Source organism: Pogona vitticeps, chromosome 2, assembly GCF_051106095.1.
Source record: "Pogona vitticeps strain Pit_001003342236 chromosome 2, PviZW2.1, whole genome shotgun sequence".
Taxonomy (NCBI): domain Eukaryota; kingdom Metazoa; phylum Chordata; class Lepidosauria; order Squamata; family Agamidae; genus Pogona; species Pogona vitticeps.
Window position 1 is genome coordinate 196,156,546 of NC_135784.1, and position 20,355 is coordinate 196,176,900.

A 20,355-nucleotide genomic window follows, 5' to 3' on the forward strand; every position below is an offset into this window, starting at 1 on the left:
GATACCAAATATTATTTAAGACAGGTTTAATGCATGCTCTTGCATATAGCCTGATCGGCTATAAAGCAATAAAGTATTCAAAACCTGAAAAAGCCCTCGATAAATCCTTGAGAGCTGAAACCTTGGTCAGTCCTTGAATTGACTGACCAATTCAAAAGCCTTGGAAAAAAAATAGGAAATGGATTGAAGGTGGCCTTTTTTAAAAACATTAAACTCCCCCAATTGGAAAGAGGCATATCAGACAGATAGTAGCACTGCTTCCTGCACGATTTTTCGGCATGGAACCAGGAAGGAGTTGCATACTGTACGTCTGTCTTGTCATACGTAGCTGCAATTGCCAGTTGTTGGTTCTGAACTCATATGTGCACAGGATTCATTCACACATTCATGTCACCTACTTTGTGTCAGCTGATGATAAATGTGAAGACTATTTATCAGACTCACCTATTGTGTGGCACCTTCAGGACAATTAAGGGTTCTTGATCTTACAGCTGTGCGGATTGCAGCATGTTTCAGCAGACTCTAGACCAGCAGCTTAATGCTTTCTCTCAAAAAACACTGGTGTGAGCGGCCATGTCATTTCTATTTGGAGTTTCTATTTCTATTCACACATGTGCAAGGAAGTCACTAATAAAAAAATAGGTGCTGCATCTGTGTGAAACAAGAAAAATAAATATGAGGAGAAACCACAAGGGTGGCATAGCATTTTAAAGACACCCTCATGAAGAGAAAACCAATTGTCATTGGAGTGTTCTGTACCTGTGGGTTTTCACACAAACGCTCGCACCTGTTCCCCCGCTAGAACAAGGGAGTCAAAATATAAACAGCTTCCCTATTTAGGAGTCCAACCAAAAAAAAAAAAAAAGCTTTGTCGTCCCTATAGATAAGCTGAAGACAAGGGTGGGTTGGCACCTTTTTTTAGACTCCGCCCCAACCCGAAATATCACAAGCCAGTTCTGGAGCCTTAGCCATGCTTTTCGCAAATTGCTGTTTCTTTTCCTCCACCATCATCACCCCGCTCTGTGATACTGAGTCCTGTGGGATCGAAAGCTAGCTTAGGTGCATGGTTTTGGAGCTGAATAATAACAATAACAACAACAATAATAATAACCATTATTATTATTATTATTATTATTATTATTATTATTATTATTATTATTATTATTATTATTATTATTATTATTATTATTATTATTATTATTATTATTTCTTCCAATGGTTTATTTAGAAGAAGCTCACAGGACAGAGGGGAGGGGGAAAAAACCTCAGCCAAGGAGCCCTGTCCTTCTGTTGGTATCAGATGACCCACAGTCACCTTGGGACCTCCACGTCCCATTCCAAAAGCCCGTGCCCTGCAGATGGGCTTTATCATTTGCTGGAGTTACCATTCGCCCCCCACCCACCCAGCCCGCGTGGCTTTCACGTGCCCGCCCCCTGATCTTTCATGGGGAAGCTCAGCCGCTATTGGTTGTTCGGGAAGGTTCGGAGGGCGCCTATTGGCTGTGGCCTCGTTCCCTCCCTTCGGGAGCGTTAGCGATGGAACAAGCAGTCTTAAGAAGTAACGAGAGCGTCCCCACATCCTTGCTGGAATTGCTGAACGAGCGAGGAATGGCCGGATGGGGCAGCGCGGAAGGGAGCGGCGCGGGGCAGCGCAGCGCTCGCGGTGGCTAGTGTCGTCGGGTCTGCAGGGGAATTCGAGCCGGAAAAGACTACAAGAGCGTTGCTGTTTGGAAAAAAAGGTGGGAGGCCTGGGTGCGCCCTGCTCCAGGTACAAGGGTGGAGTTGGAGAAAACTTAAATCAAGGTGGCTTGGCTTCCGAGTCTTTGATTTCGAGGTCGGCTCCCAAAGGAGGTGTGTTGCGAGCAAAAGAATTGGCCGAAGGGAGACGGCATACCTCTCAGGCTGCCGTCCTTCCTCTGCGTAATATTGCGCAGGATCGGGGTCGTGTGATCCTGTGCGCACCTGCGGCCGGGGGGGGGGGGAGGGGGCGTGAGGACTTGCAGAGGGGCCGGATTCCGGCTTTTGAGTCAAGGGCGTGGGATCGGGGCTTTGATCCTGTTTGCCCTTTAGCGTGGAAGTTGGTGGAACTTACCTTGGCTCGTGCTGAAAGGCACGATCCCTTTTAAAGGAAAGGTTGCGTCTAAGTAACTCGGCAACGTTTGTCGTGACTCCACTGGGAGGGATGCTTCGAGGGGGGGGGGGGACAGTTGCCGCGAGCATTTTTTGGAAGGTGGGAACGGAGGCTGTCCATTTAAACTTTTCCGGGTTGGATAAGTACTTCCAGCGGTTTGAAAGGGAGACGGGAGTTGTTCGTGAGAGTAAAGACGAGAAGTCACTGCACAAAAGCGACCTTACAATGTGAGAATCGGAAGTTTCTTCAGTTTTATTTCTGGATTTTTTTTTCCCCTAGTGATCCCTGTCTTGGGGGTTCAAGGAAGACTTTAAAGTTAAATCGAATTAACCTTGTAACTTTTAAGGACTCAGCTGATGGATTTTCCTGCCTGATTTTACAGTAGAAATAATCATTTCCTGTAACAAAGGAGTTTTTAGGTGTACATGGTTTTAGGATTTTTTTTCTCACTTTTGGCTGAAGCCTTGAGGACTTAGAAGCCTTTGATTTCTAGCTACCTTGAGATCATTGAGTGCCCTTGAAGGTTCTTTGGATATGTGCTCAGAAGTAGACCCCAGTGAATTCAGAAGGGCTTACTTCTCCTGAGAGAGCTTGTGTTTGCATTGAACCTTACAGTCTTTCTTTCATTTCCTCCGGGTTGAAGACGGAGGTGTGCACTTGACACGCGAAAGAATAGAGGGGCCTTTGTCTTTAAGAAATGGTTTTCTTTGGCAAGGAACCCACTTGGGTAGCTATTTCAGGAGGTCTCCTACTCACTCCTCTTCGTCATGTTGTTTTAGATCATGAAACTGTAGCTTCTGTGGAATGTGAAACCCTACTGCCTGGTCAGCCCTCCACATCTAGAAGCATCCTTGCTCACTTCCCTCATCCCTATGAGGTATGTAAAACATAATACTACTGCTCTTGATAAAGAGTGGGAACCCTTTGAGAATCTGCTTTCTGCCTTGTCTTGGATCACTTACCATGCAGTTCTGTAAATGCAGTCTAAAAATCACTCCTCACTGAGTTCAGTAGGTTTTACTGTCAGGTAAGTAGATACAGATGTTTTAGCCTTAAAACGTCACTGCTGAGTCCTGGTAGAATGAAACCATGTGTAAACTGCAAACTGCTCCATCGCAAACAGGGTTAGCCTGAAGAATTCTAGCGATTGTAGTTTGGCGAGCTGTTGAGAATTCCTCTGTTCCTGTAGTTTGGAGGTGTGGTTGCTTTGGAAGAGGAAGTGACTGTTAAACCAGTTTAAAGGGGCTGTCGTGAGTCTGGTGGAGCACCGTACACCTGTACAAACAGATGAGGCTTTGTGTGTGGGTATGCCCCTGCTGATCAAAGATAGTATCACCAGCTCTTATTTCAGATGATCAAGAGGATGAATTTTGTGCCGTGTTCTTTATTAAAGGGGCAAGGGCAGTCAAGCACATATAGGTCCTGTGCATAACCCATGGCATGTATACTCTGGATTCCCCACCCCAAAAAACAACAACAACAACCTCCCAGCAACCCCAGCCAGCATAGCCAGTGTCCAGGAATTATGGGAGGTGTAGTCCCACACAGCAGGAGGACACCAAGTTTGTCGTGACTCCACTGGGATGGATGTTTCGAGGGGGGGGCAGTTGCCACGAGCATTTTTTGACCGACTCTTTAAAGCTGATTGAAGTAAACAAGGTCAATTTAGCCAGGATTGCATGAATCTCAGTGAATAGTGCTGTTTTTAATGAATCTGGTTTTCCTGCTGAAAAAGTGAGTGGGTACCTGTTGTTGACATGATGATCTGTTGTAAGCGAGTGAGTGTTGCTCACCCATTCTTGCGCTGCGAAGGGCCACGTGTGTAGCTTATTAAGGGTGCAGTCTTTGGGATGGCCAGCTGGTGGCCCAGTCTCTTCCCCTGCCTGAGGCAGGAAGAAAAATGCCAGTTGCACTTCTTCTTCTTCCCCTTTCTTAATCTCAGAACAAGAGGGAGAGTGGCCATGCTCGATGCCTTCCCCCGAGCCAGCCCTGGCTCGGAAAGGTCCTTTCTTAGGCCAAGGCACTGGAGGCGTGGCTGCCTCCAAACAATGACATGCTGTCGGGTTTCTTCACGTGGGTGGGGCTCTCCCAAGTCTGCCAATATCCTGCTCTAGGGAGCCAAGCTGGCAGCCGCATTCGCTGTAGTTGGAGAGTAGCCAGCCAGGCTCGTCCGGAGCACCAGCAGGCTTCCTCCTGCTGGAGGGACAGGCCTTGTCGTCCTTAATGCTTTGCTGCCTCTTGAGGTGACGGGCGTCCCACTCCTGTCTTGTGAGACGGCTGGCCCAGAGTTTGGCTATAAGGGAAGTTGGCGTGCCCGTGAGCCTTTTGGTGGGGTCCCCCTCCTCAGCCGTATATTTCCTGGGGCTTGATGGCTTCAAAAATTGTAATTTCCCCCCTCCCTCGGCTTGCCTTTAATAAAGTGAGTTGGTAAAGATAAAACCTTGGAAGCAGCAGGGGGTGGGGAGCGGGGTTTTGTTCCTACCCTCACTGCTGCCCGTTTTATTGTTAAAAGTTAACTCCGCTTTATAGCTGATTAAACACGTGTGCATTTGCTTTGACTTTAAGAGCACTCTGGAAGGAATGCACAGATTTTTGGCCGCCATCCATTACAGTTTGTCACCTCCATGGAACCTCCCTGTAGAGCAGTGGCTCCCAACCCTGAGTCCCCAGATGTTGTACTAAAACTCCCAGAAGCCTTCACCACTAGCTTGTGCTGGCCAGGATTTCTGGGAGTTGTAGTCTTAAGGACATCTGCGGACCCAAGGTTGGGAAGCACTGAGGTAGAGAGTACCTTTCTGGCCATATTGGCTGAAGATTTCTGGGACCTGGAGTCCAAAAAATGACTTCCAGGCTTCTCAGTATGGGAAGTGGTGTATGAAAAGAGGATGATGGTGGTCTTCCTGCCCTCCTGCTTGTGGAACGCTCCAGGGGCATCTGGTTGAGGGCTGCTCAGAACCAAAAGCTGGGCTAGAAGAACCTGTCCAGACACCTCCGGATTTTACTGGGACATTTTTCTCTATGTTTGGAGGCCTTAAGTCCTGCTTTTTCCATGAAGCGACTGTCTAAAAACCCAAGCCGATCCTCTCTAGATGTATTTGAATGGGGTTGATGGGATTTGTAATATAATCTCTCCAAAGGGCACTTGGGTAGGGAAGGTTAGTATGCACTGTGGTGACCGATCTTTCTCCCTCCGGATGTGCCAAGTTACAATTCCCCCATTTTGTTACCCTGCTGCATGACTGGCTGGCTGGCTTCTGGGAGTTTCAGAGCAAAACACCTGGTGACCCAAAGCTTTCCCCACTCTGATGTAGATTCATTGCTCTGTTCAAGGGATAAGAACAGAATGCTCTGAATTCTGACACCCTGAATACTTTTCTGTTGTGACCCTTGGCTTTCTAGACAGCCTCAATGCACACCAAAAAACTACAGATACATCAGATATGCCTTTTTGGATGCTTTTGTCTGACATTAAGTGGTGAACTATTCCTTCCTCAAGTTGTGAAATGGTTCATATGTGCACTCAGTTGCTACTTTTGCTGGGCTAGTGTTCCAGATTCCTTCTTAGAAGGGAATGTGATGGGACTGCAGTTAAGTGAATCAGACCAGTGGCCCTCAACCTTGGGCCTCCAGATGTTCTTGGACTTCAACTCCCAGAAATCCTGGCCAGCAGAGGTGGTGGCGAAGGCTTCTGGGAGTTGTAGTCCAAGAACAGCTGGAGGCCCAAGGTTGGGGGCCACTGAATTAAACAATGCGTCTTCAAAGCTTCACAGAGAGGACCTGCCTGAGACAACATTAACGAGCATGCTGAAGGAGGCCATACTTCTGTATCACATGATGTAGGGGACACTGAGGCTCCCTGAATCAATGAATGAAGACTGTGGTGGATTACACCTAATCCAGCATGGATCACGGGGTGAAGAACCTTAGGCCTTCCTCATAGTTTGGGCTACCATTTTCAAAATCTTTGCCTTTGTCCATGCTGGGTCAGGATGACAGCAGTTGTAAATCTAAATATCTGCAGGGCCAAAAATTCTGCATCCTGGTGTAATAAGCTGTTTAGACATGGACGAGGAAGACACTAGTTTTAATCCCAGTTTACTTTTGGCACTCATTGGGTGACCTCTTGATGTCTAATCTACCTTACAGAATTATTACAAGGAGAGAACCTTCAGATGTATTGTCTAGATCTCTTTAAAGGAAATACTAAGTACAAATGTGACTATTTTGAGTAGAGTAACCTAATTTTTGCCTTGGGTTTGATTGATTCCTGACTTTAGTGGTACGTAGGATTTTTTGTAATACCGAGGACTCTTCCATGAAATTGAGTACCATCTGAAACTATTAAAATTTATTTTCACACATGCAAACAATAGGATTCAAAAACCTCACCATTGCCATGGTTGTAAGTACCGAAGATGCTAATTTCTGACAAAGAAAGAGGTCTGTTTCTAGTGGCTTTAGCAATGGTTTGCTTTGTTCCTTTTTTAGCCTGCTTTGATCATAACTGCATGGATTGTTTGGCTGCTGGTGACTAGGATACATTTGGTGTAAGTCACTTCCTATAATTAAGTGCCTTACAATTCATGTTGCCCTTGTCACGGGCTCCCATGCTAGTAGAGGAGGAATGTTTATATTTGATAGGGCTGTTGCTGGAGACACATTTGACATCTCTTCTTCCATTGGGCTGTGGATGCTATTGCGGAAAATGGCATGCATAGTGGAGCATGGGATTCGGCACCTCGAGCAAGTCTCCCACTTCAGTTGCTCCCTCTAAGTACTGTGTGATGCCATCTTATGGGCTGCAAGCTGGTCGTGCTGTTCAGTTTGCATTGTTGGGATTTGCTGTTAAATTAATCTTTGCACTCATCCATTTCAGGAAATGCCTTGTTGGTTTTAAAGCTTCTTCTTGTCATAAAATAAAATAGCATACCATCATCATCATGGTTAGGGCATTTTTCTCAATGCAGTCCAGATGTCTCCATGTTAGCTGTTCCATCACGCTTTGGGGACTGCCAGGTGAGCCCCAGATTCAGCTTTCTGATTTTGGCATATAATTGTAACTGATCATTGGGGGATAGAGATGTCATAAGCGTTAGAATTCTCTTGTTGCCCGTTAATTCAGACCAGGCAGCACTTCCTGATATTACCCCTGCTGAAGATCTCTCGTCCTTAAAGGACAAATACCTATCTAATGATTGGGCCCCCAGAAAGACTGAGGCATTCTAATGTCTTCTACTGTATATATGTTGAGTCACAACTCCCATCATCCATGTCGCCTACATGCTGACCATGGATGATGTAAATGGTGATCTAACAGACAGAAACAGCCTGATTGAGGAAGTTTTGATTAACCGTGTGACCTTGGAGTACTGGTGTCTTGCGGTTACAAAAAAAAACTGAGAAATTGTTCTTTCATAATAAGGATATGAGGAGCTGATGAAAGGTTTACAGTAGGTGACAGGAATAGGATGAAGGGAAGTTAATGTTTATAGAAGGTTGCACAGAGTGATCCAAGCGGATTAGAGAAATTTGTTGTGTTGCCGTCTAACAGAAAAAGAGGCAAATGGACCTGATTTTAACTTTGTGCAACATTTTAAACAGGACAAAAACTGCCGATATTTTCTGCATTTTGAAAAATAAGCCCAGAATAAGATCATAACAATTGCTTTATTAAGAGATGGCAAGTGTCTGTTTAGTCTAGTTTTCTGTCCAGCAACAGCTGGCCAGGTTCTTTGAAGCCATGTACAATCAGATAATGAAGGAAATTGCAATGCCTGTTTTATTTTCCCCAGCATCTGTTATTTGGATATATACTATGTCTGGATATGGAGGTTCTGTTTAGCTATCTATATTCAGCTCTTCCTCAGAGAAAGTGAGGGCAGCCATACAAGTGACGATCTATCATTTGTGCCTGTAAACATCAGTGCCCTTGGGTTTGAAGCAAATTAGATTAATGTTACTCCACAAGGCCTTAAACATGGAAACTTCAGCAATCCCTGTTTAATCCCATCGTGTGGGAAGCTTTATGATTCCAGCTGGTCAGCAGAAATAACTCAAGTCAGCTTTATCTTTGAGAGCGAACAACTGGAGTTCGAATGAGAGCATCTCTTCCAATGTGACTGAGAGTTCTTTGTGAGCAGTATTTCATGCAAGCCTCATTCCCCGTAGCAGAACACAGAATTGAGCATATAAGGAAATAAGTACAAAAGTAGCATGCGAACTCTGATTTAGTATGGAAAGTGAAGGTTGTATTTAGAATGAGAGAGAGGTTGTGGGAATTCCATCTTTCTGTCGGCAGCACTCCGCTTGCAGAATTGGCCTCTTCCCCACACATTCTGGCAAACTAGCTTCTTAGCAGTTGGCCTCAGTGTCTGTTATGTCACAAGATGATAATTAGGGGGAGGATTTCTATGACATTTCATCTTTTCTCTGCAACCTACCTTTGAAGCCATAAGCAAGTTCAAACATGTTTATGGGTAGACTGGCCCCTCTCATCAAATTACCCATAAACATGTTCAGATATACCCCTAAGCTCAAACATAGGTTGCCGGGGGGGGGGGGGATGGCATGTCATAGAAATCCTCCCCCTGAATGCATCTTCATTTTTATAGCTGCATCTGAATATCATTTCACCAATTGCCTTTTTTCTAAAGTAAATCTGAAGTGCTTTGGCTGTCATTTCAAATTGGGTTGAAACTAAAGGTCAGATGAGCCCAGTCAGGGGAATACATTCTTTTTAGCTCATCGTCCCTCCCACAGTGAGTTTTCTTTGGAAATACAGATGTTTTCTGAGCACCCAGACTTCCTGAAAAGGGAAAAAAACCCTTCACTTCTAGATGATTACAAAACAAAAGCTGTGCTAAATGCAGGATGCAGAGGTAAGGAGAATTGTGTGCTACAATAAGCGGGTCTTTCACAACTTGAGGGGGGCAACTCTGCAAACAAAAAACCAGTGTGATGACTGTATTGTATAGTGTGACTCTTCGATGGTTGTGAGGAGGGCGTGGGATCATCACAGTGGTGGCCTGTGCCCACGGGAAGTTGATGGGGGCACATAGCCGGGGCTTCCTTTCTAAATCCCCACCCTCCAGCGCTCACACGGACCGTGAGGAGTTTGGCCTCGTCATGCAGGGAGGGCTGAAACCCTCTGCTTCTGGTACGGAGACCACTGGGGTAGACTGCCTAAGCACAGCATGGGGGGATTAATGTGGAGCAGTGCCCCCTTTGCCCTAATAGACCAGCTGGTGCTGGTTCAATGCATTGAGGTGTTTATGCCAGCCTGGCAGTCGTCGGGTCATTCAAACAAAGTGTGGAGACTTTGTAATAGGTGCTCTAAAACATGTCCGACTCTGGTAAGCAGGGCCTCTCATTTTAAGTTTTTTTCCTCCTTCAGATTGTTTTGGGAAATGGTCAGAGTTGCATGATGTTTGAAAGGAATTTCTCAGTGCCCTGGGTTTCAGATTTCTCTCCGAGGAATCCTTTGCTTACTAGTTAGCCAACTAGTTGTTGCAAATTCTGAGGATCTTGTCATGGAACTTCCATAAGGGGATGTATGTTCTGAGAGATGGAATATAGACTGCATGGTTGCTCCCATATCACCGGGAAGTGCCTCTTGGAAACATTCACCACTCCTCTGCTGTTGCATCTTGCTTCTTCCATGGGTAGCCCTGGCCAAGTGTTCTTTGAGCACAATCCATCTGATGGAAGAAGCCCCATTTGCCAGTCCAGAAGAAGGGTTTTTCCTCTCTTCACCACACCCCATAGCAAGATGTTGTCTTTCCCTTCCTCCCTCCACCATCATTCCTTCCCGCTACCCAAGGTGGGTGGCTGTGGATGGTTTCCCAGCCCTCGTGTACACACAGAATATGTGTGTATTTTGCATTACATGGAATTATCCTTCCCTCACATACATGGCTTGCATGTACCATTTTCTGTTTTACGCATATGTTGAAAGCATACCTATATATGTGTCCCTCCTCGCTATATTTTGACCTAACATTTGTCCGGTGGACTTCTAAATACTGTGCATTTTGTTTTGTTGATGTATATTCCATATTAGGTGTTTTATTATTGCGGTACATGTCTTTGAAGTGTTTGAATCTAAGCGCTTTTGATGAGCATCAAAAGGCCTCCATCCTCCTAGATCTGATTTGGGAACCATATAGCCAGATCTCCATGGAGAGAATTTCAGTGGGTTGGAGCACCTGGCTGCAGAGTTTAGGGTTCAGAGTTCAATCCCCAGTTGTGTGTGAGAGCTGCATGGTCTCAGTTTGACACTAAAGGGGGCTGGTAAATCCTTTCTCAGGACTTTACCCCTAAAAACCCCTGGGAAAGGTCAAAATAAGTTGGAATTGACTTAACAGCACATAAGATATGTGAGGTAGGAGGTGTCTGTCTGTCTGCTGTTTCCAGAATATTCTGCAGAGGTCTCACAAATTTTGAAGAATATTTTTGAAACAGCATTATGTACAGACTTATCCCACAACATCCCCCGTAAGCGGCTACTAGGCCCACTCCTCTCTTCCCTCTCCCCTTTCTTCCTCGACCTTACCCCCATACTCCTGAGCGATTTCTCGCCTTTTATCACCAGTCAAGTTGCTGACTTTCTCCTAACTGTTATGAAGACCTCCCCTCCCCCCTCCCCCTCCCCTAAACTCTCTATAAATCTCTTTGAACCTAGCCTACTACAATCCCAACCTCACCCTTCCCCCCACTCGGTATTGGAATGTAACTATCCTGTGTACTCCCTGTACCCTGTAATGCCAATAAAGGTTTCTGTATGTACTTTTTTTTTTATGTACAGACTCTTGTTATTCATCTATAGGCGTACATTCATTTAACTTGAGTGTTTTGACTTGAGCTTGCACCTGTTAGTTTCCATTTCGCTTTATAGCTGGAGATGATTCTTTCTTCACAGCATTTTTCATTCTCTAAAAGCAACCATGCCCCACCCGATGCCCTCCAGGTATTTTAGACTACTGTCTGTTTGCCACACAGTTTGAGGAGGCTGGATGTTGTAGTCCAACACATCTAGTGGGCAGAAGCTTGATGAAGACTCTTTTAAACTCTTTTTTTCCATTGGCTTGCTGGGCCTCTGTCAGTTAAACAAGATGGTGAACTTTGCTGACCAGGGCAACATCCTAGCTTGCCTCTTGGATAGCAAAAATTTGCTGCTGTTCCTTTTAATTTGGTGGTATGCCACCAAGTATGACAGTTTATTAGTTTTTTTTTTTAAAGCATGAAAAAGAGCTCTTCTGCTTTAAAACAAGACGTGCATGTGATGCCAGTTAGTAATTTCCCAGAAGAGCTAATTGGCTTAAAAATCAACTGTGCACTCTTCCTGCATCTACTTTTAAAGTAGCAGTGGCTTTCTCTTTCCTCTCTACACCACACCCACATCCTCTGTTGTGGTGACAGTTTGACTCCTGGAAGTGTCCTCCTAACATAGATAAATTCTATTATTCTCTCTGGGATTAGGGTTTAGAATCCTGCATAGTGGCATTTCTCTGAAAGATGTATTATTCAGGTACAAACTGAGCAAATAGTAAAAGATCTCTACATGCAATACAGCAGAATCAAACATCACTGAGTCAGGCTTCTAATACTCAGTAAAGGACTCCTCGGAAGACAAGAATGGGCCAATTTCCCAGGAAGCAGGGTTTCTTTAAGCTTTTGGTGGGTGGTTCAAATCTGTTTGTCATTCATTCTTGGAATTCACCCAGCCAGCCTTTTAACCCAGAACGGAAACAAACCCCACAGTACTCGTGAAGCATGACCTAGTTGACGTGGTGATGTGAAATGTCTTTCTTGAACTGTTTCAAGAGATGCAAATTCCTGAAATGTCTCAATCCGTGTGAGCTGCAGAGAGGCATGTCTACTGTGGCTTCCCTTCCAGCAAAGTCAGTGCCGCCCTTTTATCACTGCTCACCGTTCAACTTCCTGCTCCTTACTGTATTACCGAAGGAAAGTTTCCAGTATTGGAGGGTGTGGCAAACTTTGCTGCAACAGGAAGTCAGACAGAGGAAGGCTCCATACAAGACGTGCTCCATTCAGCTGCCTGAGCCAGTCTGTCCTTTATTGTTTTAGTAGTACTGTACCAGCGGATTGGGGTGCAAGCAGTTGCTCTGGTAATATTGGGATATCAACAGTTCAGAATGCTGCAGACTAGAATGTGGTTTCAACCCAGTAACCTCTGGTGTCCAGGGTAAGAGGTCTACTCTTCTGCTCTTTGCTTTGTGAGAATGCCTTCGAGCGAGACATGTTGAGAGGTAGGGTGGTGGTTTCTCTGTAAGAGCGGTCGCACCATCATGGTGTAGTAGGAAGGGTAAATGCGATTGCATTTCTTTTGACATACCAGGAAATATATATGGCTCGATGCTGTAACAATAAAAGTGTGTGTTCATACCAGGAAATATAGTATAATTGTGATGCGGCAGAAAGTTGAAGTTGAGAACTTGTCTTCAAATTCTGGCTTGGGATTTCCCCACATGGAACTGTTGTGCTGCTGTACGTGGTAGCTGGGCTGTGTTGAACTAATATAGTGCCCACTGTGATGAAATCATTTTAAATTGTGTGAATTAAATAGTAATTGTTATTTTTAATGGATTCAAAGGATGTTCCTCTTTTGAGAATTCATATGTGCCAAATAGAGATGGGCACAAAAGGGAAAACTGATGGTTCAAGGTGAAACACAAACCTCGGGGGGGGGGTTGTGTTTTTTTTTTCCTGGTTTATGCCTGGGGAGGTCCTACCTGCTCTTACCACCTGTGCTTCCTTTGCCAACAGGCGGTGCCCAGATTCACTGCCAGGAGCCAGGCACTGCCTCTGTGCATGTGACCATCTGCCACCTGAGCAGCGTGAGCATCCTCAGAAGCAACAGTGCAATTTCCCAGACCTGGCTGCTGTCTCTGAGCATGGGCCCGCTGCCCAGCTGACATGTAGGCACATGCACAGAGGCAACACCGGGCTCCTGACAAGGAAGCAGGGCGCGCTGCCTCTGAAGATGGCACTGCCACCAGCAGAGGTGGCAGAAGTAAGCAGGTGGAGGTGCCAGGCAGCAGTGCGAAGGACAGGGTCAGGCATCCCCTTTTGCCAAATCAAACAAAATGCCAAAGAGAAAAAAGTTCAGCATTTTGTTTTGCTTTGGCAAAACGGGTTCCTCAAACCAGGTGGCAAACTCAGTTTGTCAGTTTTTCTGGCTCACAGTTTGGTCCGTTCCCATTTTTAGTGTCAGTTGGTTATGAGAAGTTAGATGTGTGGTTTAGGATTATAACCCCCCAGAATTCTCTGCTATAGAATGCTACCTTGCAAATTCTATTAATTGGTAGTCCCAAAACGCAAAGCTGCTTAGGTCCAGTCGGAACTAGCTTTTCTACTGTTGTATGTTGCGACTTTAAATATTTTGATTATGCCGCTTACTCTCTTTTTGCAGCAAAGAATTTCATTTCTGCTGCTAAGATGAAGGATCAAATCCTTTATATACCCTTATTAGAAAACTTGGGCCTGGTTCTAGCATGGTGTTAAGTGTAGGAAATGCAGGTTTATCACAACTTCATATGTGAAATGTCCTTCTTGGTTTTCCCCCCTTAGAATACTGGACTCTTTTCCGCATAAGCCTACCATGGCGGTGGATGTCGCCATGCAGCTGTACCTGCGGACTCCGCCTTTGCGAAGAGAGAATTTCGCCTGCAAAATAGCTCCAAAACCCAAGAAGCCTTTACGCCCTTGTATCCATCTGAATAGCAGCTCTGAGCGGAATGAACTGGGAACAGAAGTAAAAACGCTGCAGAGGAACAGGGAGAAAAAGCGGGTTTCCTTTGCAGACAGCCGAGGCTTCGCCCTGACCATGGTGAAAGTGTTCTCAGAATTTGACGACCCCCTGGACATTCCGTTTAACATCACAGAACTCATAGACAGCATTGTGGGCCTAACGGCTGTGGAAAGAGACGATTTTGTCTTGGATTTTGTACAACCGTCTTCCGATTACTTGGATTTCCGGAATCGTCTGCAGGCCGAATACGTCTGCCTTGAGAATTGCACGTTGAAAGATAAAGCGATCATGGGCACGGTGAAAGTCAGGAATCTGGCTTTTGAGAAGGCTGTGAAGATCCGAATGACATTTGATACCTGGAAAACCTTCACGGATTACCCGTGCCAGTATGTTAAAGACACTTACGCCGGTTCAGATAAGGACACCTTCTCTTTTAACATCAGCTTGCCGGAGAGAATTCAACCCCATGAAAGACTAGAGTTTGCGGTGTGTTACGAATGTGATGGCAAGGCATACTGGGACAGCAATAAAGGCCTGAATTACAGGATTGTACGGTCTGAACTCAAATCTGCTCAGGGGCTTCCTCAGCCTCACGGAGAATCTGATTTTGGGATTGCCTTTGACCAGTTTGGGAGTCCACGGTGTTCCTACGGCCTGTTTCCTGAATGGCCTAGCTATTCAGGGTATGAAAAACACGGACCTTATTACTAAAGCAAAGACTTGGATGTTTAGTTCTTTTTTTAAAAAGGGGGGGGGGTTGGAGTTTGCTGCCCTGTCATCATTGCCAAAGGAGATATGTGTTTATAGTTACAGAAAACAACACAAAAAGACATCTGAAACTCCTAATTGCAGTACGTTCAAAAAGGGATGGTTTCTCCCTCTCTCCTGCTTATGAATTTAAACATCTAAAAGAAGAGATGTTCTAATCACCTTACAACATCCACTTCACTTCAGTTTTATTTATATGGTGTCACAGGTACATTGCAGTATTGTGAGCTCTTGCAGGGGGAAGCCTTTCTCTGTCTGAGCCTCTTGTAGTCAAACTTTGCGACACATCTCTAAAAAGCTGTTACTCTGGACAAGGAACCATCATGGATTGGCTTGGCCGCCTGCGCCCCGGGGGCTTTATGTCCAGAATCTCATTGTCTGATCTGTGAGAGACCAAGACATGCAAATGGGAGCGACAGTAATTCTGACTCTCTTCCCTTCCATTTTAGGAAATGCCTTCATTTGTGGGAAGATACCAGGGTGCTTACTCACTGTTGTGCCTCTCGTTCTTTCCCCTCAGATTATAATATGTGTAAATTTTTTTGCAGTTGCTGAGGCAAAAGAGTTCTTTTTTTATATGTAACCTTGAAGTTTCAAAGCAAGCATGGGTGAGCAGAGGTGAGGGGCTGTTGAGACTACGAATGTGTCCTGATCGCAACGTTGGGTTGGGAGGCAGGGTTGTGATTTTTTTCTTCTTCTTTCTTTTCCCTTTTTTTTAAATGCTCTATTCTTCACGACCCCATACTAGACAAATATAATTTCCTTTTCTGCCTGGTGGGCATAGTTTGTATGGTGGGAGAACTTTTTAAAACTTATTTTGTTGGGGCGGGAGTTTCAGTGATTTTATACAATAGCTATAAAGTGGATGTTACTGACAAATTGAATAAAGCTTATTGAGTCATATAACCAATACCCATTAGGTCCAGTTCCATGGTTCCCACTTTATTGCTCCCATGAAGCAGTTGCAGGGGGCCTATCTCAGTTGTGATTTGCCTGTTACGAGTTGCCAGGTCCCACCTTTGATCCCTAGCAACGCTCCAAAGAGGACCAGGAAAGGCCTCTGCCTGAAACCTGGAGAGCTGCTGCCAGCCAGAGTAGGAGGGACCGATCAAAGCTAGAGGATACTGGGACTTGTAGTCTACAATTTTACTTGTCCAAACCCTGCTTGAAAAGCCAAACAATTCCCTCCCTTACCAAAGGTAGCTAGAGTTCCATCAATGTCATTCTTTCCCTTTCTGAATAAGGTTTTCTTCCGTTGTCCATTAGCGTTTCATGGTTCATTGGGAACCAGCCTTTCTAATGGGTGCCGTTTGTTTAACACTAAAGAAAGCCATTCAGACTTTCTGACTCGCACTGCCACGCCAGCATGGTGCCATGAATGCCATTTCTCTGGCTGCTTTCGTCCATGACTTCCTCGACTCCCCAAAGTATGTGAAGCAAATTAAGGTGTGGGACGGCTGCCACTCCAGCGTGAGGCAAACGCTACTGTCTGTGAACATGGCCTTTGCTGCATGAGGCGTCTTTTTCTGATCATTTACAAAATAGAAATTGTGACCCGGGAACAAACCTCAGAAAAGTTACTTTTTGGATTGCAGCTACCAGGATCTACCAGCATGTGCTGGCAAGGAGGTTCTGAGAATTGTAGTCCCTCACAAAAAGGAGTTTTTTCTAAGGCTTTTGCAATTTGTTCCTCTTATTTCTGATTACATCAGATGAAAACCTTGATTCAGAAGGCACAACCCAAGACTCCACATAAGGCAGTGCATTCTAGATAAGCCACGGTGAGAAAACCTCCTTCCACAAAGAGTGTTTATTGTGAGTTAATGAAAAGCAAGGTCCTTAGAATGGCGGCTTGTACTTAAATCTGAGAAAGGCGCTCGGAGTGCCCCTACTTGTTTCGTAGGGAAGTGCTGACATTGCAGCACTATCTCCATCAAGTAGTGGGCCATGCCATTTCACTTGTGTATTTAGTCTGCGTATGCGGAACTGTATTTCATACAGCAACTAAACTGTCAAAAGACTGGCATATTGGGAATTCAAAGAAGTATCCTATCAGAGTACAGATCAGCAGCTGGAAGCCCCTAGGCAAAGTCAGACTACTTGAATCACTATTATTTTTCCCTCCCTCTTCCATACTAATTGGATTTTCTGAACACAGTTCCAGGGAGAAAGCAGTGGGGTGTCAAGTTGATTTAGTCTTTCTTCTATGGGAAAGTGAACTGGCTGAATGTAGTGGTTTGTGCAGATCCTGATGGAGTAAGGGAAGAACATTTCATTCCTAACTGAATTAAACAATATTCATGAGCTAATTTCTTGATGTTATGTGGCTCACCTTTTAGAGCTGTTAAATAGAGAAATATGAATGGGGAAATAAAGCCAATTATAGTCCTACCTAGAGTAGCCGATTGAAGTTACTTGGAGCTGTTAGAATTAACACAGGTCCTGTTCATTTCATTTGATCTATTCCACGTAAGAATAATGTTGGAATTTGTCAAGGACTAATGGAATCTTGTTGGAATTAAGGCTACGGTCTCTGTGACACAGACACAGACACAGACACACACACACACACACACACACACACACACACACCAATTTTCTAGGGTCTAAGTCCCATAGAACACAAGAGGGATTGCATCCAATTACAGTCCTAAAGGATTTCACTCAAAGAGCAGAAAAATACTTTTAAAATAAAAGTTCAGAATTGTCATTGGGGAGACAGCAACTGGCAATATTGAACATTTTTATATTTCTGTGTATTTGGGGTAGTACAGCCCTATTCACTAACCTTAAGTGTTTGGAGCCCACATGTTTTGAGGGGAGTGTGATAGCCCCATCCCCCCATAATTGTTTTCTGATGGTTACTTTATCAGTGTAGTCTCTCTGTGTGAACCATGATTCAAAAAAATCTGGTTCATGTGAAGAGGCAACCCTCACCTCTTCAAACTGTTGACCTTCATGTGCTAAAAGCTATAGTGGGGTGTCTATGCCAAAGTGCTCCCCTCAGAACATCTGGGCTCTAGACAATTAGAAATACACATGAGGAGATGTTACTTACCAGACATGTGACAAATTCTCACATTTGTGATAAAATTGTTGCACTTTACTCTTGAGTAAAAAGCATCTATGCACACACCTCACTCCCACAAATAAAGTATCTTGGGCTATTCAAAATAAATATCCCATAGGTGGAACAAAATGTTTTTAAAATTGTTTGATGGGAAATTGAGTTACAATTAGCCAATAATATACGTTTGACTTCAGGCTACTTTATCTAGGCCTGAATCACATACTATACACCTCTATATAGGTTTTATGTAAGGTTGGATGTAAGTCTAAGACATAATCCCTCCTATCCTGACTGCACCAAGAACTTCAAGTGGGAAACTGCTCATAAATTCAGGTTCTACACATAAAATACTCCTCTACACACCCTACATACCATGTACAAGAACTGGAATGTGGACTGAAATAATATGGGTGCCACCTAGCAAAATAGATACATAAATCAGTTCATTTCAAATGTCAGGATCCAAACTCTTTCCATAAATCTGTCTTCCTGAAGGCCTAATGGCAAGCCCTAACTGCTGCTTCAGGTGACTTCAAGATAATTGGTTATAATGAAATTATCTTAAATTGAACTGGGGGGGACAATTATAGGCATTGTTGAAGGGGGGGTGTAAGAGAGAAGCTGCTTGTGAGGAAAAGGTTGGAGATTATACTGTGAAAAGCAAACCCACAGCGGTTATCCCAAATGCACTTTCATATCTACGTGGCCTTCTCAACAATTTTTAAAGCTAACTGCTTGGACTGTTGGGATCTCTTCTGTCAGTATGAATGTAACTGAGGAATGATGTTCTCTTGCGTTCTCTGCTTTGGAGTGCCTTGCATGTTTTTAAATATTTGTACACAACTGAAAAATGCACTTTACCATCATAATGGATTTATTTTCCGTACCATTTTCTGAAATGTCACCGTGGCTTTGGTTTTTATCAAATAATAAAATGTTACAAGGAGATACAGTTTCTTGTTTGTTTTGTGGAGGCTTCATTTTAAAGATTGGGGTTAAAGGTTTTTGCCCTCAGTTGAAGAGAAGCAAAAGAGGCTGGAAGGAAGAGGATGTGGGCTGGATGACAGAGGTTGTAATCTGTTTGTCTGAGAATAAAACCCATGGTACTGCTCAAGAATTTTTTTATTTTTTAATTTTTGGAAGCAACCTGTAGATAGTCTAAGGAAATTTGCATGGTTGTAAAACATGTGTTACCAATTATGGGAAAACACAGATAACTGTTGGCCAGATCCGCCCCATGAAGAAGTTGTATTTGCAGGTCACAGTATTGTAATCTTACCACTGTTTTGCCACAGCTTTTGCTCAAAATTTCAGTTTGAATGGGGAAAAGTCACACATCGTTAACAAAATGGTTCAGAGCTTTAATCCCATCTGTGGTTCACTGGTACTTCCTTTTAAGCCACCACCCAGAGTTGCAAACACAGGTGATACGTTCTTTGATCTGTGTAAAAATATAGGCATGCCCAAGAACATATACTGTACGTACTACATACCATAGCCAGGTGGTGCAATCTTTATAATGAAACATGGGCACCTGTTAGACTTCCCTTTGTATCAATGAAACAATATAACATTTCTCAACCTCTAGGGGTGTGTCCAGTTTTGGTGGTCACACTTCTAAAAAGCAACCAAGAGCGATCCCTCTGTTTCCTTTTTAATACAAAATTCGGAGAGCTATCCTAAAACCGCTTATTCTGGAGCAAACCTTGTTGAACACATTGGAGCTTCATTCACAAACACATGTATACGATTTGTGCTGTTACCTGGATTGGAGCTGGAAATACCTCAGTGCTATCTTTAGGTGCCCAGAACCGCCAGGCTTTTCTTCCCCGTTCATTTGTACAGGGCTGCAGCCAGAATCCTGCCCCCCCACTGCCCTGAAAGCAGTGGAATTTGAGGTACACACATGATTGTTTAACTGAGACTAATCATGGCTGAAAAGAAACTGGCGTTTATGTTCTCTCTTCTGAGCTCCAAAGAATGTAGTTTATGTTATTTATTTTGTTAATTTATATACAGTGGTGCCTCGCATAACGATGTTAATTGGTTCCAGAAAAAAAAACGTTATGTGAAAACATCGTTATGTGAAGCACCATTTCCCATAGGAATGCATTGAAAACCGGTTAATCCGTTCCAATTGGAACGGATTATCCGGTTTTCTCTCTCCCCCCGCGGCTTGGATCTGACCCACGGCGGCTACCTCAGCCATGGCTGGACTCCCTAGAGTCCGGCCATGGCTGGGGTAGCCGCCGCGGCTCGGATCCAAGCCCCGCTGCTCAGCTGGGGGAAAATGTCGGCAGTGGGCTGCGGCCTCGGAAGGACCCCGAAGCCACCGTCCCCTGCCGACAATTCCCTTCCGAGCTCCGGGGACAGGCTGGGGGGTGAATCAGGAAGCTTGAAGCCTCCCCGCACCGCCTACCCAGCCCGTTCTCAGACACCTAGGTGTCCGAGAACAGCCTGGGTAGGCGGCGCGGGGAGGCTACCGGCATTGGAGACAGGCTGGGGGGTGGACCGGGGAGCTTGAAGCCTCTCCGCGCCGCCTACCCCGGCCGTTCCCGGACTTCTGGAAGTCCGGGAACGACCTGGGTAAGCAGCGCTGGGAGGCTTCAAGCTTCC

The 20,355-nt window shown here is 44.7% G+C and overlaps 1 protein-coding gene across 3 annotated transcripts; it reads left to right on the plus strand.

Moving 5' to 3' along the window:
- The first annotated feature begins 1,520 nt into the window (after positions 1 to 1,520).
- PPP1R3B (protein phosphatase 1 regulatory subunit 3B) lies at positions 1,521 to 18,687 on the plus strand. Of its 3 annotated transcripts, none has more exons than XM_078384794.1 (3): positions 1,521 to 2,358; positions 2,911 to 3,008; positions 13,721 to 18,687. In XM_078384794.1, exons 2-3 carry the CDS (start codon positions 3,004 to 3,006, stop codon positions 14,610 to 14,612), a joined length of 897 nt encoding a protein of 298 aa, XP_078240920.1. In that variant the 5' UTR covers positions 1,521 to 2,358; positions 2,911 to 3,003; the 3' UTR covers positions 14,613 to 18,687. The 3 variants fall into 3 exon arrangements, with proteins under 3 accessions (XP_078240920.1, XP_078240921.1, XP_020668645.2); XM_078384795.1 differs by having other exon boundaries at positions 1,521 to 1,739; XM_020812986.3 differs by lacking the exons at positions 1,521 to 2,358; positions 2,911 to 3,008 and adding an exon at positions 3,051 to 12,335.
- The last annotated feature ends 1,668 nt before the right edge of the window (positions 18,688 to 20,355 follow it).